Genomic DNA, 15,335 nt, shown 5'->3' on the forward strand with positions numbered 1-15,335 from the left:
AATTGAGCGTGTGGTATGTGGCACTGCAGACGTGTCTGCGGCGCCATATGCCACACGGCCGCGTTTGTCTGGACATGGCCCAAGGGGTTAAAGTCCTCTCTGTTTTATCACTAGGGAGATGCATCCTGGGCTGTGACAGAGCAGCTTCCCCCAGTGCTCTGGAGGGACCGCTTCTAGGGTCAGTCACTTGGGACAGGAATGGGCAGTCTCTAGGACTTCTCTGTCAAGGCACCTCCTGGAAGCCAGTCAGGATGGTCTGTCTCTGCCCCTTTCTCTCTCATGCTGGTTTGCACATGCAGTTTTGTGTACAGGCAGAGGCTGATTGGATTTCTGTATTACCTTTCAATGAGCTGCCCTTTGTTTCATTTAGGCTGTTTCCTGCAGCTTTGTAAACTGAGCCAGCAAACTGCAGTGTATTCCCCAGTGTACCACTCAAATGAGCTCCCATGCACAAAGGCGCAGACATAACTCATGCCTGGACCTTGTGTCTTACACACCAACAGCCAAGCCCTTTCACACCAGAGGGAGCAGATAGGCTCTGAGCCACTAATTGATGCAAGCCGGTTTTGTAGCTCTTTCTGAGGTTTATGGGAATGTGCCCAGGAACCTTGGAAAGCAAGGAAATTACCCGGGATCCCATTGTCAGGTCACCAAGGGGGTGGAGCAAGCAGGCTGGCTGCACGATGTAACTGGAAAGAAGCACTCTGTTCATGCTTAGGATGCAAGCACTGGTGAGGTCTTGGCATTGTCCAGCCTGACATGGGCAGGAGCTGTTCAGGCTCCCTCCGTCAGCTCTTCCAGAGCCTTGCTGTCCTGACAGACTGCAGTTCCCCTTTTATGTTGCAGACTGTAGCTGGCCTGCTCTGCCAGTTCACTGGAATCCCTGGTCTGCAGCAGCCCTTGATATATGCAGTATTGTGCTTCTGAACACCTTTTCATTTCACCTGTACCCACCCATCTAAACCAGGACCTGCACAGCTCTGTATCTTCATTCTGAACTGTAGCATCCTCTGCTGATACAGACCTTCACTCGAGCCAGTCACTGCACCTCAGTCTTACTTCTGGGCTCACTCTGCTTTTCCAGTCCTGGGTTCCTGGATCCCAGGCAGATTAATCACCTCAGGCCTGAACTACAGCCTTCCCATCTACACAGTTATGCCAATGTGCTTTCATTCTAATGCAAAACCTGCTGTGTCCCATCAGACTTGCAGCCTATAGACCTCATCCCTGCTCCAGTCTCCTTACCTCTCCAATCCTGGCATTCCTGTCAGTTATGATGAACACATATTCAGGTGTAGACTGAAGATGATTTGAAGTCAGGCCACTAACCTCAAATGATCTTCAAATGCACTGTGTCACTAAATCAAATCCTACTAATTTAATTAGTTCAGTGACATTTATAGAATTCCTGCTGCTGGCTTCTCTCATTTATACTCTGAAAATCTCAGGGCTTGGTGGTGTATTTGGAGAGGGCTATCTTGATTTAAAAAAAAAAAAGAGTTGGATTGGTTTCTTGAGAGGAAAAGGGTAATTTTGTATTTAAGATGTATAACCCCTTCAGTACCAAGGTGAGTTAAATGCACTCCTCTGGCATGACCTGAAGTGCCCAGTCCAGGCTGACAGTCTGTGGAGAACAGCTGCTGAGGACACAGTTACATTCCAGCATGAGTGAATGGGGCTGACTTGTGTCCATGGAGAGAAACTTCAAAAAGCAGAGCAAGTAGCTTGTGGAACCTGTGGCAAATGGGATTTGGAAGGCAGTCTCAGGCCATGTACAACTCAGTCATGTGCTGGGGTGCTGTGTGTGGTCAGAGGTAGGTCTTTGAAGGGGTGCTATTCCCTAATTAGAGCACACATAGGTGTAACTAGAGTAATTGCAGGTCCTTGAAATACAGAGTATCCAGGAACCTGCATCACAAAGGAGCGGGGTATTTCTCTGACTTAGATGCTTGTAAAATGGCTTTGGCATGAGATGAAAGTGTTATACCACTGGCATGTCAGAGCAGTCTGAACTCCTCAGTTGGGAAGCCGAAGACACACATGCTTGCACTTTCATTTTGTGCAAAAGGCAAATGTGAGGAGTCCATTCTTTGTTCAGCTGAGCAGGCCATCAGGGCTGTACTCCACTGGGAGTGAGCTTTGCCTTCCCCCAATCTCCATGCTTCCATCTGATCCCCAGCTGTTTAGGGACAGGTGATGATGCTGCCATAAGAGCCCTTTCAAAAAGCTGTAGTAGCAGGAGACCAAAAGGAGACAAATGCTTCTCTTGTTTGTTTGCAGGAGGCTGATGACCCTGAACACATGTGCCACCATGAAGCTGGAAGTGCACTGTGAGCAGAAACAGGTAAGTCATGAGGCTGCAAGGGTGCAGCAAGGCCAGAGAGCTGCAAGGAGTGGGTTCTGCTCCAGTGCAGTAGCAACCAAGTACGCTCCATGGCTTTTAAAGGGTGCTGCCCCTCCTCATTTCTGCCTCCTAAATTATATTAAAAAGCTGGTAAAAAAAAATCTTCCCTACCAAATAATACATTTCCATATAATCATGGTAGCTTCCACAAAGATGTTATGTGATACCCAGGTGGTAGGAGAGGTGGGTCAGGAGAAAAATGCTCCATTATCACAAGTGGAAGGGGTGATATCCAGGAGAAAATCTATTAGTGTGAATGTTGGGAACATGTGAGAACACCTGTTCTACCAGATTTTGAAGGACGTGCTTTAGCTGGCTTTTATCTGGGAGCCTTCTAGTATTGTTCTTAATGCTTCTGTTTCTCTGTTTGATACCAAATTCCTGATGGCAAATTGAGGATCTCACAGGCAGGGGAATCTTGGTGAAATCTGGGTTTCTCCCCTTTGTTTTTGTTTTGGGCGTAATGCCTTCCCCCTTGTCAATGGTTGGCTTGGTGTTGGGATTTCCATTTACCCTGTTTCAGTGAATTCCATATTGTTGAGAACCTTGGAAAAAAAATGCTTCAGGTAGTTTGTCTCTAAACCTCACTCAAACTTGTTCTTATTCACCATAATAAGATATTTTACTGTTCTACCAGAGTTCTTCTGTAAATTTCCTGGTGATGGGAAGTTGTCTCAAAGCAGCAGGCTGGAGTAGGGGGGAGGTAGAGTCTGTCTGCAGCTGCTTTTAGATGAGCCATAATGCAGTGCCATACTGTTATACATAAACTAGAAGGGGATTTCCTTGAGCAGTTCTTTAGCAGGATGGATTAATAAAGAAACCTAGCTTTGCAGAGGAGATTCCCTTGGGGTGAATAAAATTACCCCATATGTCTCGGACAATAAAACACTACTATGAATATGTTGTTTACTGTGGCTATATAAGGATCATGCCCCACCTGGGCTCTATAGCAGCTGCAGGCTTAACACCTTGAAGCTGAAGGTCTCCACTTGTCCTGCAAAAATTGCAGGAAGGTCAGAGTTTGGGGCATTGTTCCAGTGTCCGGATCGCCAGCCCTCGAGGACACAAACAACCTGAGAAAGAAAATGAGGGTGGAAAGGAGGTTTTTGGATAGCTTTGAGTTGTTTGTGCTGTAATTATTTCTGGAGTCATGAGGGAACAGTATTAAAAATCAAAATGCCAGATACAGAATAGATTATTACTAAGACAGTGGTGTTCAGGGATAAATGTAGCTGATGGTTTTCTGATAGGAGTTAGTAAAACAGCTGTGAGATCTATCAGATGAAGAAGCCAGCATCTAGGTCACAAAGAAATATCCAGAGCTTTAGGTGGGCTGGGGGGAAAAACACTGCTATCTCAAACTCTAGTCCAAGAATGGGTTTGGGTGGCAGTTGGTTGTCCTTGCATGGTTTTTTCAAGGCATTGCACTTTACTCCACTCGTACTCCTCTCCACCAGCAAAGTAGCATGTTCCTTGGTTTCCATTCCAGCAGAGCTGTTCACATGTTTTTCAGCTTTGGTAAAAATTTCCAGCAAGAAAAAAGAGATAGTTTTGACACTTTGGGCCCATTTGCCCCTCTTATTGACTCTGTTCTTACACTTACTTTTCTACTGTAGCACACTACCTTGCGTCCTTGGTAACTACCATTAGATTATGGATGCACATTCATCAGAGGTCCCTGTACGTCTTTTAATAAGTGATAAATAATGGCTCTATTGTATACAGCGGACCAAAATCAGTATGGAACAAATGGCTTCTATGGGTACCCATTGTTCCAAATTCCCCTCTCTGTATTTTGGAGAGGTGCTACCAAATCAAACCTTCCCAAAATCTGCCTTGATTCCTAAAAAGTAGATGGAGATTTAAATCCTGTAACAGTTGTGGGCCACCAGAAGTCAAATGCAGCCTGACCTCTGTGTTGTCTGTTGGGTCTAGCAGGCCAGGAGTCCCAACACTCGAACTGTGACCCAGAAACACTTTTAATACAAACTAATATATCTCAAAAGCAAATACTTCCATCTCTCCCTCTCCCACTTGGGTGCAACTGCAGTGTTTGTTGTAGGACTCGCTTCATTGTGTGGTGAGAAACCTTCTCTTCTAATTCTACAACGTAAAAATGTTCATGCCAGGCAGGCTCAGGGACTGGCTGTGTGAAAGTGACAGTGGGAGAGAGAGGCACAACAGCAGGGCACGCAGTGCTATTACAAATATTTGAAGTCCGGACAGGACCGTGTTTCTTCTCTCTACTTTCTAACCTTTTGAAGTAGCTGGAACAATCACAAAAACATTTAGAAATAGAATGGACAAAGCCCTTGGGAATTTAATATAGGGAGCAACCCCCTGCAGTAGTTTCCCAGCAGTGGACAAAACAATGAATGCTTTGTCTCTCTCCTCCAAAATGTAACTGCATAAAAGGTGAAATGGATTTGTTTGGTGTCCTACAGTGTCTCATATGGAGTACATTTCTCTGTTTGTGATGATGTGTTATGGCTTTTCTCTTATGTATGTGGTTATTAGTGGATCCAAGTAGCCCTGCAAAACTCAGGGGGACCATGGTTATGTTATGATGATTCAGATGGTCTGTGTTGATCCTCTGTGGTTCTTATTCTTGGTGCAGAATGAAGACTCGGATGAAGATGTATGTGCCATCAGCAACCGATGGACCTTCCAGAAGGACAGTAAAAGGTGGTCCAGAATTGGCTCTGTTGAGTCCCTCTCCCACAGTTCAGAGGTGCTGAACACTGTAAAGCAGGCATCCAGCCATGAGAGTGTCCTTACAGACCTCAGCACCAATGTGGAGGCTGCTTCACTCCATAGCAATACCAGCACAGGCAGTACTGGTGACACCCTCTGCAGCGTGGTCACCATGCCTGACCTGTCACCCAACCAGGACCCTGCAGTCATTACCTTCACCTCTAGTACCCAGTCTCTAACAGACAAATCCCAGGACCAGACTGGGAGCTCCAAGGATAAGCTCAAAAAGCGGAGGTCTCGCAGCTTTCTACGGAGGATAGAGTCTTTCCGAAGGAAGAAAAAAGAGAAAACTGATTCCAGACCTAAGGAAGCCACTAGCGATGAGACAGCAGTCGAACCGGAGTGTGATTCTGTGGAGGTCAACGGGGACTTTATAGCTGCCAAGACCACCTCCCTCAGACAAAGAATGTCTCCCTCCCTCCTTGACAAAGATCTGTTTATGTCAGGAGGAGATGGGGTTGACCATGTATCAGACTTAAAAGGCAGCAAAACAGGCTGTCAGCTGAAACACAGTGGGGTCGACCTGGAGCAATGTAGAAAGGTCCTGGTAAATGGCACTAGCTCATCCATTAGAGAAAGCCACCAGTGGCATTCATACAGTGACTATTTGATCCACATTCCTGCAGACCACAAGCCAGGGACTTTCCCCAAATCTCTCTCCATTGAAAGCTTGTGTCATCTGTGTGACAGGTCCTTGACCAACTGGACACCAGGGAACAAAGCAAGGGAGTTTTCAGAGTTCAGCCTAGATGACAGTAGCAGTGGTTCGGCAGACTCTCGTCAAACGAGCTGTGGGTCCCGTCAGAGGCGGAATTCATGCAGCTCCATCAGTAGCATAATGAGTGTGTACGACAATGTGCCCCAATGTGCCAGCAGCAAAGAACAGCTTGATTCTGTCTTGGACTACGTCCTGCATTTGGTAGAGAGAGTGGACAGCTGGTATCAGGCTATCATCCCTATGCAAGACAGTGAAGCAGGGAGGAGGGAGAAGACAGACTCAGGTGGAGAAGTAGAGAGGAAGGAGAAGACAGACTTAGGCAGAGAAGCAGAGAGGAAGGTCAAGGCAGACTCAGATGGGGAAGCAGAGAGGAAAGAAGAGACAGACTCGGGAGAGGAGCCTGCCTTTATGTCCAGTCTCAACTTGGAAAAGCAGTCCATGTCTGACGTTGGCACCTCCACCAGCGACTTTGGCAGTACAGGCCATTCCCTGAACGAAGCTGAGGAGATCGAGATGAGGGAGCGCAGAGATTCAGGAGTGGGAGCATCGCTCACCAGACCTTGCAGGTAGGCCAGCCAGACATATCCCTGAGCAGTTGGCTTGGGGATGACACCCGTTGGATACTCCTCCTAATGGCAGCTTGTGTTCCAGTGGATGAAAGAGATGGTCTCATTGCTGTAAGGGTGAGGTAGAGGTTCATTCTGGGGCTAATTTATCCCAGATGTGACCCCTGGCAGCTCATGAGTCTCCTCGCTGGAGAGGAAGGTTTTATATTAAGGATCATCAACCCTTGTGTTGTTTTGCATCCTATTTTCCTCTAGAGCTTACTTCCAGGTTCCTTCAGAAGCATCAGTGCTATTCTTGCCTAATCTACGAAGGGTCACTGACAAACAGTACAAGAGGCATTATTTCTACTGAGAAATCCCTTTTGCCTTAGCTATAACACCCTCTTCTGGTAACACTCTATGATTTGCTTATTGCAGTAGTCCCTATTGTCACCAGAACCTGGAATAATGTTCCTTGGGCATGTAGGCTGGTGCTGACCAAGGTGCAGGACACTGAGCTCTACCAGCTGATTATTTCACCGTGGCTGAAGTGCTATGAAACTAATGAAGACCCTGGTAAAAATAAAACAAAACATTTGCTTCCTGAGCATGTTCTGAACAAGAACCAGCCTGGAAGGCTTACAGTAGCCAGAGTTTGAGTCTTTGGTGCCCTCTAGAGGACCAAACAAACACAGGTCGTATTCCTGGAGGGACGCAATATTCATATGTAGTGTTTGGCCATTACAAGGTGGTGGCCTTAAAGTACACAGGTATTTCAGTGTGTCACAGAAGAACCTGAATTTATCCATCCAGGCTTGCTTTTGCCACTTTTCCTTAAGATCATTTGTTTGGAAACCAGAAAATTAATGCCCAAGAATTTGCTCTTAAAGACGTTAATCTTATGGTTTGCCTCTCTGAAAAAAAACTGGCATCCACTCAGCTGCCCTGTTGCTTTAATTCATCAGGCCCTGCATATTTAAATAGTGGAGGGTAACTTGTCTGCTGGTGAAGAGGGTGTGGGCATTTAGCTAGGCAGTTTCCCATTACAGTCAGCTGTGACAGTCACTCACATCTCCCTGCACATAGAGATCCACCCCAACAGAGCATGGGCCTTGTCAGAGCAGAAAGGTTTGAGGAAAGTTGTGCACCATCCAGGCTGGGCAGAGCTGCTTTCTACTGAGTGTGTTCAGCTCCATTCATTCTTCACAAAGGAAGCCTTGACTTGGGGTGTTTGTTTTCACCCTACTTTGGGATGGATCTCCATGGTGACCCTCAGCCAAATTGTCATGGTACTTCCTACTGTTGGAAAAGAGTCTCCTGCCCAAAGTAAGCATGGGTTTTTGTAAATGTCCTGCAGGCTTGCATCTCTTTCACAGTAGAGACTCTCACCTAGATCCTTGCAAGTCCCTTGGGCTGGTGTGATATAAATGCCTTGATGGAGGGATAGATGATAGGGCCTAAGTACTAACATGAGACTTGTGGGAATCACGGTCTTTTCTGCATGATGAGTCAGAGTGTGGTCAAACCCTATGGCATAGTTACTTAGACTGGGGCACAGCTGTGTGGCTGGGGGTGTTCTTGGTTACCTCCGGTGTTGTATAGGTGACCAACAGAGTATAGTTCTGTGGAACGAAAGAAAATGCATCTAGCGAAATGATGCACAGCATTGGAGATCTAAGTGGAAATACTCCCTTCATGCGTAGTTTGGGATGGAGGGTTTTGGTGTGGACACACTAACCTGCCCAACCCTTCTACTCCTGGAGGTAACTGATATCTCAGTTCACTCCTGGGCAGGGGAGAGGAGGGCACAGTGCTTGCTGACTGGGTGCCTGCCCTGGACATGTGCTTAGCACCCAGGAGCTATGGGTGGAATGGGAAGCAAGCACCTTGCACTTTGAAAACTGCCCTGGGATCCTTTGCTCCCGACTCTCTTTCCTTGCAGGAAGCTGCGCTGGTACAGTTTTCAGAACTCCCAGCCCTGCTTGGATTCTGCTTCCTTGGAGATCAACTGCCAGTCATCTGCTCAGCTGAACCTGCTCCAGAAATGCTCGCTGCTTCGCCTTACTGCCATCATGGAGAAGGATTCTATGTCCCCAAAACATGCCTGGACATGGTGAGCTGGTGGGGTGAACGTGAGGAGGTGGTAGTGGGAAGCTGGACGATTAGGACTAAGCATCAGGTTTCACATCTAGGCTCCCTGAAACTCCAGATTTAAACACTGGACCCACTGACAGCCCTTCACCTTGCTGTGGCAGATGGTGAATTCCATCTGTGCCCAGGGCGACAACGGAAGATATTTTAAATGATGGAAGCCCTCTTTGTTGTATGTGAACAGTAAATACTGTATGTGGCTTCTAGAAGAAGTTTGCACTAGGAAGCAGCCATGGTGCCTTCCTTCCATCCCAGAAGGATTTGCATTTCAGGGGTGTTGGATGCATGTGGTCTGTGAAGCCCTTTGGGAGGGAAGAGGTTGGAGAAATGCATGAGAACACCGCGGTGTTTCCCTGTTGTAGTTGTGTAAATATTCTGTCCATAGCTGGGGTGGGGGGTGTCTGTGTGTAGCGCTCCCTGCCTAATCTCCAGCTTGCTGCAAAGGGAAGGTGATTGCCGTTCTGACTTATGTCTTCACTTCTCACAAGGACTGTGCCCAAATTCATGAAGAGGAGTAAAACCCCAGACTACAAGGACAAAATGGTCTTTGGAGTCTCGCTGATGGTCACCGTACAGAGGACAGGACAACCCCTGCCTCGGGGCATCCAGCAAGCCATGCTTTACATCCGCAGCAAGTGCCTAGACCAGGTGAGAAGCAGCTGTTGGCAGCACAGCTGGGAGTGTCCATTTCCCTGCCCATAGCTAACCTGCAAGGAACCTTTCAGTCTGGTATCAGCTGGCCAGGACTTCTCAGTACTGCCCGAACATGGCAGGAGATGTTACTGTGTCATAGAGTGAGAAGGACAGTTCCTTTATGGGTGCCACTGTCTTAACCCCATTGGGGGCTGCTCCTTAACATGATATATTGCCACTCAGGGAGGTGTGGCATTGTTTGCCGTGGAAACCTCTTCAGTCCCAGTCTTCCAGGGACTGGTTCTTAATGAGTATAGGCCCCACCCACACCCTTCTCAGTAGGTGAGGAAGAGGCCTCCTTTTTCAGAATCCAATCTCGTACCCTGCTGCCACCACCAGCGTTGTATATTGGGGGCACTTATTTCTTGCTTTGGAATGGGCATTGGCAGATGCCAGGAAAACCTTCAAGGTGGTGATGGGACTGTGTGCCCTGCAGAAGGTTGGGGCTTATTCCAGTGTTAATTCCAATCTCTGCTTCCAAAGCTAAAGTCCTCACCTGGGTGCCCAGCACAACCTTCACACAGTGTGCCAATGTGCTTTTCCTAGAGTCAGGAATGGAGCTTTTCGCTTAGCCAGTGATTTGAGACCCCTTCTTCTTGAGTGCTGCTGCCTTCTAAGTCCCTTGTTCAGGGCTATACTTCCTGTGCTATGGAGAATATAAGCTTGTTGGGACAGTCTCTTGATGGGCATCACAGAATATGTCTTGGGCATCTGGTTGCCCAGGCAGTGGAGCAGAGGCTGAGCTGGCGCCAACAGAACTTGATTTGGTGAGATCTGACATCTGTTTCCAAACTTGGCTGTAACTCAGGGCTACGTTGGTGGACTGCGCTAGACTGCATTTTCTGAGCACTCTCCAATTCTCCTTCTGGGCAGGTTGGCATTTTCCGAAAGTCAGGGTCGAAGTCTCGGATCCAAACACTGAGAGACATGAATGAAGCTTCCCCCAACAATGTGAATTATGACGGGCAATCCGCCTATGATGTGGCAGACATGCTGAAGCAGTATTTCCGTGACCTGCCAGAGCCTATCTTCACTAGCAAGCTCACTGACACTTTCTTGCAGATCTACCAGTGTAAGTGCTACCCACAGGAGCAGAGCGAGGCAGGGTCCTTGGGAATGGCAGAGGGCCCAAGCTCTAGAGTCAGGTCAGAGCAGTTGACAAAGCAAGCTGACCACTGTGGCTGTTGCCTGGCTAAGAATGAAAATCAAAGACTCAGCAGCCAAGCCATTGTCACTGAGGTGTCTCCACAAAAATCCAAGAGTGGAGAGTCTGTCTATGGGAACAGAGGCAGTTGTGTGAGAGCCAGACTTTATTCTTTATTTGGCCCTCCCAGTAGATGCCCTTGTGGTAAACTCTCCTAGACATACATTTTGCCAGCACTAACTGTTACCTGCTGTGGGGCTGGCAGGCAGGGAGCAGTGACCAGAGCAGACCTTTGACATGGAACAGGGAGAACAGCAGAAGCTTCAGAGCATAAAACCTAATGAGGAAATTGGCTGGGCCCTTTCCTTAGGCCTTGCATTTGTCACTAGTATTTTGACTGTAGGATTTGGTTGCCTAGTTGTGATCTTCTGCTTGCTCTTGTGAAACTATAGACTGTTAATCGTAACTCCCTGAGAAATGTCAATAGGTAGGATTTACATGCTGAATCAGTACATGAACAAGTGTCACTGTGACCAGCTCTCCATGAGAAGTGGCCTGCAGCCTTGGTCTGTTGGACTGGATGCAGCTTCAGTGAGAGGAGGACAATTACATAGTTTCCTGAGGCCTCATCTCACTGCCCCCAGGTTCAGTCAGGAGCTCTGCCAAAAAACAGAGGGATCCCTAGAGCAGAGGGTCCCAGAGGTATAGTTGACCACACACTCCCTTTTCTTTGCCTTCAGTTGTCCCAGCAGAGCAAAGGCTGCAAGCTGTCCAGGCTGCTATTCTTCTGATGCCAGATGCGAACCGGGAGGTGCTGCAGGCACTTCTCTACTTTTTAAGCGAGATTGCCTCAGTGGAGGTGAATCAGATGACACCCAGGAACTTGGCAGTGTGTTTGGCCCCATCCATCTTCCACCTCAACGTGTCCTCCTCACCAAGGTAAGGGCACAGTGACTGTTGCACTTAATTTCAGTTAAAGGGTGGCGTGAATGGAATGAAATGATTGGTGATACCATTCCAGTCTCAAATTCAGATTTATTAAACACATAAGCAATTGCACTATTTGAGCAAAACCCCAAACAGTCTGTAGAGGTATTCCTTCCAAACTGTGCACAATGACTCCGCTGCCTAGGCATTATCACAGCACCAGGGATCACAGACAAACACTCAGAAAATGACCGTCTCTCTCCTTAGGCATCCCCTGTTCAGGAGGCATATTGTTGTGGCAGACAATACCAGCCAGGGGAGTGCTGTCTTCTTGCTTTGGGACAGGTCCACAAACTTAAGTTGTTTTCTTAGGTTTTTATACCCTTGTACAGTTTTCTTCTGTATATCCCATATAGGGTCATGCTATAGATCCTCACCAGTTATTTTTTACAATGGTTCTTTCCTCATCAACCTGTCACCCTCAGCTTGTTTCTTCTGAATTTACTTCACACCTACTGAGCCATTCTTGGGTTTGTCTTGGTTCTCTATTCTATCTTGTTTTTCTAAATTCTCCAGCTGTCTACATTTTGTTTTGCCTGCAACAGTTGTTTTTGTTGCCTCTGTGCTCATTTCCCTTTCCACTCATGGTGTTTGTTCAAACGGAAAAAAAAATGGCCTCAGTTATGTCAAGGCAGCTTATGGGCCTGCAATCCTTTAAGCTGTCCCAGTCCTTCGGAACCACACTCCAGATGCCCTGCATGTTCTCCCCTCCACACTCCTCTCTGTCCCCCCCTCACTCTTTGTCTTCCTTCCTGGAGATACTCCTAGGCCAATGCTCTGGCTGGCTGAGTGCCATCTGGCTGCACTGACTGTCTTGCTGATACTGAAGCTGGGTCTGACTAATGGGAGAAAATGCCTTTTTCCATTCCAAAGAGGTACCCTCAGCCCATGTGCTCTCCTCACCAGAGCTTGCACAGGACAGGCTGATGAAGGAGCTTGCACCTCTCCCCTGCCAGGGCCTGAGGGGAGTTCCTTTGGGAGCTAAGGCACAGTAGATAGATGCCAAGCTGTTGTGGCCAGGGCATTGTCTTCCTGATTGACTGTAAAACACTAAGAACACCAGTGGCAGAGTAATTGCCATAGAGATCGTGTGCCATTGCAGTCCAGTGCCATGCTCTGTGAGACACATAGTCCTGCAAGCCGAAGTCCCAAAGCATGAGCAACCTAGCTCACACACCAACTTTGGAGCTTTCCTGGCAATGCAGAGGAGCTGGATAAGAGAGAATGAAGCAACTGCAGTGCTGCTGTTTTACCACAGGGTGTCTCTCTTAATTTGTGTGATACCCTGACTCTTTTTTTTTGTCAAGGTCTGTGGGGGCCACAACACTGCACTACCTCAGAGGGGGTGCTGTGAAGGTAAATGCATTTCAGATTGAGAGACACCCTGATGCTATGGTGACTGACGGCCTAATATGGACAGAGTGTAGCTAAACAGACTGACTTTGGGGCTGATGAATAAGTAGCAGCCTGCTGCTGTTGTGTTTAAAATATAAAGAGTTAATTGAGGGTGGACTCCTGGTCCTTGCCAGAGATGTAAATAGGAAGTGGTCAGAACCAGCCAAGCACCCAGGATTCATCTTTGTTCGGCTGCTGCAATGGGAGTCATGGTTCAGTTCTTGGCAATAAGAATGGTCATCCCTCCCTATTGCCTTAAGCAGAAATGGGTCTCCAATGTGACTCTTTTATTGTCTTCCGGTTCCAGGGCTGAAGCACCCACTGGATGGGCCCAGAAAATGCATCAGCCTCAACCCTCACTCCCTGTCTTGCTTGCAGCTCACCCCTCCCTCTGCTTGGGCTCACCACTTCCCATTTTCTTGGCAGGGTGGCTCACAAGAAAGGCCCCATGGGAAAACCAGACCAGAAGGAGCTGGATGAGAATATGGCTGCCACCCAGGGCCTCTGCCACATGATCACTGACTGCAAGAAACTGTTCCAGGTGGGTGGGTAGTCACAGCTCATGCAGAGCAGGGCTACCTGGCCACTGGCATGGCCCTTTCTGTTGTAAAGCTCAAGTGCCTCTCAGGCACAAATGAGTTTGTGAGCTCAGGAATTGCTGTTATCCCCATTTGGCAAGTGAAGCACAGGGGGGATGAAATGACTATCCCTGGCCAGGTAGCTGGTAACTGAACTCAGGGTCTGTCTTCCCCATGCTGCCTTGTAGAAACTGGCCAGCTAGGGGCACTTCTGTGTATGCGTTCAAGTAAGACTTGTAAAAGCCTGAATTCTGTCTTTGGAAAAGGGCCAGAAAGAGCTACATAGAAATAGCAAGTGACAGTGCTTTTTACTGTGTGTTCATGTGGCTTGTCCCCAGATCCAGTGCAACAGACAGGGTGCTGGTCTGTTGCCCTTGCTTGTTGGATGGGATTTGACTGTCACAAGTCTAGTGAGATGTACATCAGGTTGAAAACAAGCCCATGAAGGTCCCCTGCCCTGACACAGGGACCTCTGGGTTACTACACTCACTCCCCCCCATTGTGGGTAAACATTTCATATCCTGCCCCAAACGGATTAAAGGCCACCTGGGGAAGGATGCAGTTGTCCTTTGAAGCCATTTGTGGGCCTTGAAAATCACTGTGCCATGACATGAGGCGCTCGCTTTTCCCATGTGTCCCTGACCACTGACTGTTATGAAACCCAGTGCACTCAGCCCTGAGACAAACAGGCCAGAAGTGATAGTTAAGCCCACTGGTATCTCACCTACCAGTGCAAAGGACATAGTGCACAGGACCAGCACAGACAGGTTGGTGGGCCTATATCCATCCCTCTCTGCTGGCCAGATGGGATGTTGTAGTGTTCCAGTAACTACTGCACTGCATCAATCCAAGGGTTTATCTAATCCAGGATCTTGGTTTTGACAGTTACCTGGGTCAGAAGTTTGAGAAGCATGCAAGAAACCCCCTAGTTGGCAGTTATTGAATATCCTGCCAGAGGGGTATTTCTGCTGAATCTCTTCACTTAGTGCTTGGCTTATTTTCTCTATTGAGATATTTTATCTCCTGCATTATGTGGCTGCACCCATCTGGTATCTAGGGATAGCAGCTGGGGAGCCAGGTGCACCTAGTGAGCCTCAAAATCCTGGTCTGTCCTGACACTTGGGGTTCAGCAATGTTTGTGATACTGATGCTCAGCACTGCAGTGAGCCTGCTGGCGTGTAGGAAGAGGTCAGAACTTCCTGGTCCATTTTTAGGACATCAGGTGGGTGACGACTTTGTAACAGCTTGGTCTTTGATGTTCCATGTTTCCTTTGTAGATCCCCAAAGACATGATGCTCCAGCTTTGCAACTCCTACCTGGCAACAGAAGCCTGTGCACTCCCTCAGGCTGAGCCCACACATCAGAATGTGCAAGGGGAGTGCAAGGATCTTCAAATTTTTTTGGATGACAGCATGCAGAGCCTTCTCAAGGAGTCGTCAGAGAAGTTTAAGGCATGGCTCAGCACACCAGGGCCCCAGAACACAGAGATATCATGCAAGAAGGTAACTGCCACATTGGGAAGGGCTTGCACACATTGGTGGATGTGGGGAAGTTCATCTCAGACTGATTAGTGGCCTGTGGGCTAACAGATTCCTTTGTGAACCTAAGGAACATGTAATATGGTCATGAGCTGAATTGCTTCATCACCTACAACTGGTACTTTTTTGGCTGGGTAGGGTAGTCGGCAATCCCTTCCAGCACTATCCACCCTATGCTGCTTGTGTGATGACAGTAGGCATCAGATGTTGGAAAATGACCTAGCCAGAGTGAACCATAGGGTACTCTGTGTCTGTCATCTGCAATAGCGAATCTCCTTGATAGGTAGTACAGCTGGGTGGGCCAGATACATAGGCCTCTGTTCAGGGATTTGCCAGCTAGCTGGGCAGGTCTGGCATGTTGTGTCTCCTCCTCCCCCTGCCCCGCCTCCCTCCCCCCCCACCCCATAGTGGGCAGGTTGCATGTATTC

General features: G+C 48.0%; 1 protein-coding gene across 5 annotated transcripts in view; it reads left to right on the forward strand.

Annotated features, from left to right (window-relative positions):
• Positions 1-15,335, forward strand: part of STARD8 (StAR related lipid transfer domain containing 8) — a 116,002-nt gene that overhangs the window by 98,554 nt on the left and 2,113 nt on the right. For all 5 annotated transcript variants that reach the window (XM_019521098.1, XM_019521099.1, XM_019521101.1 and 2 more), the window contains 8 exons: positions 2,281-2,344; positions 5,022-6,442; positions 8,364-8,534; positions 9,061-9,220; positions 10,139-10,337; positions 11,150-11,348; positions 13,218-13,332; positions 14,647-14,871. In XM_019521098.1, the coding sequence (XP_019376643.1) occupies positions 2,281-2,344; positions 5,022-6,442; positions 8,364-8,534; positions 9,061-9,220; positions 10,139-10,337; positions 11,150-11,348; positions 13,218-13,332; positions 14,647-14,871 (2,554 nt within the window). The remainder of the gene's footprint in view (positions 1-2,280; positions 2,345-5,021; positions 6,443-8,363; positions 8,535-9,060; positions 9,221-10,138; positions 10,338-11,149; positions 11,349-13,217; positions 13,333-14,646; positions 14,872-15,335) is intronic.

The sequence above is a fragment of the Gavialis gangeticus genome, unplaced genomic scaffold (assembly GCF_001723915.1).
Source record: "Gavialis gangeticus isolate Ggan-Ray unplaced genomic scaffold, GavGan_comp1, whole genome shotgun sequence".
NCBI classification, from domain to species: domain Eukaryota; kingdom Metazoa; phylum Chordata; order Crocodylia; family Gavialidae; genus Gavialis; species Gavialis gangeticus.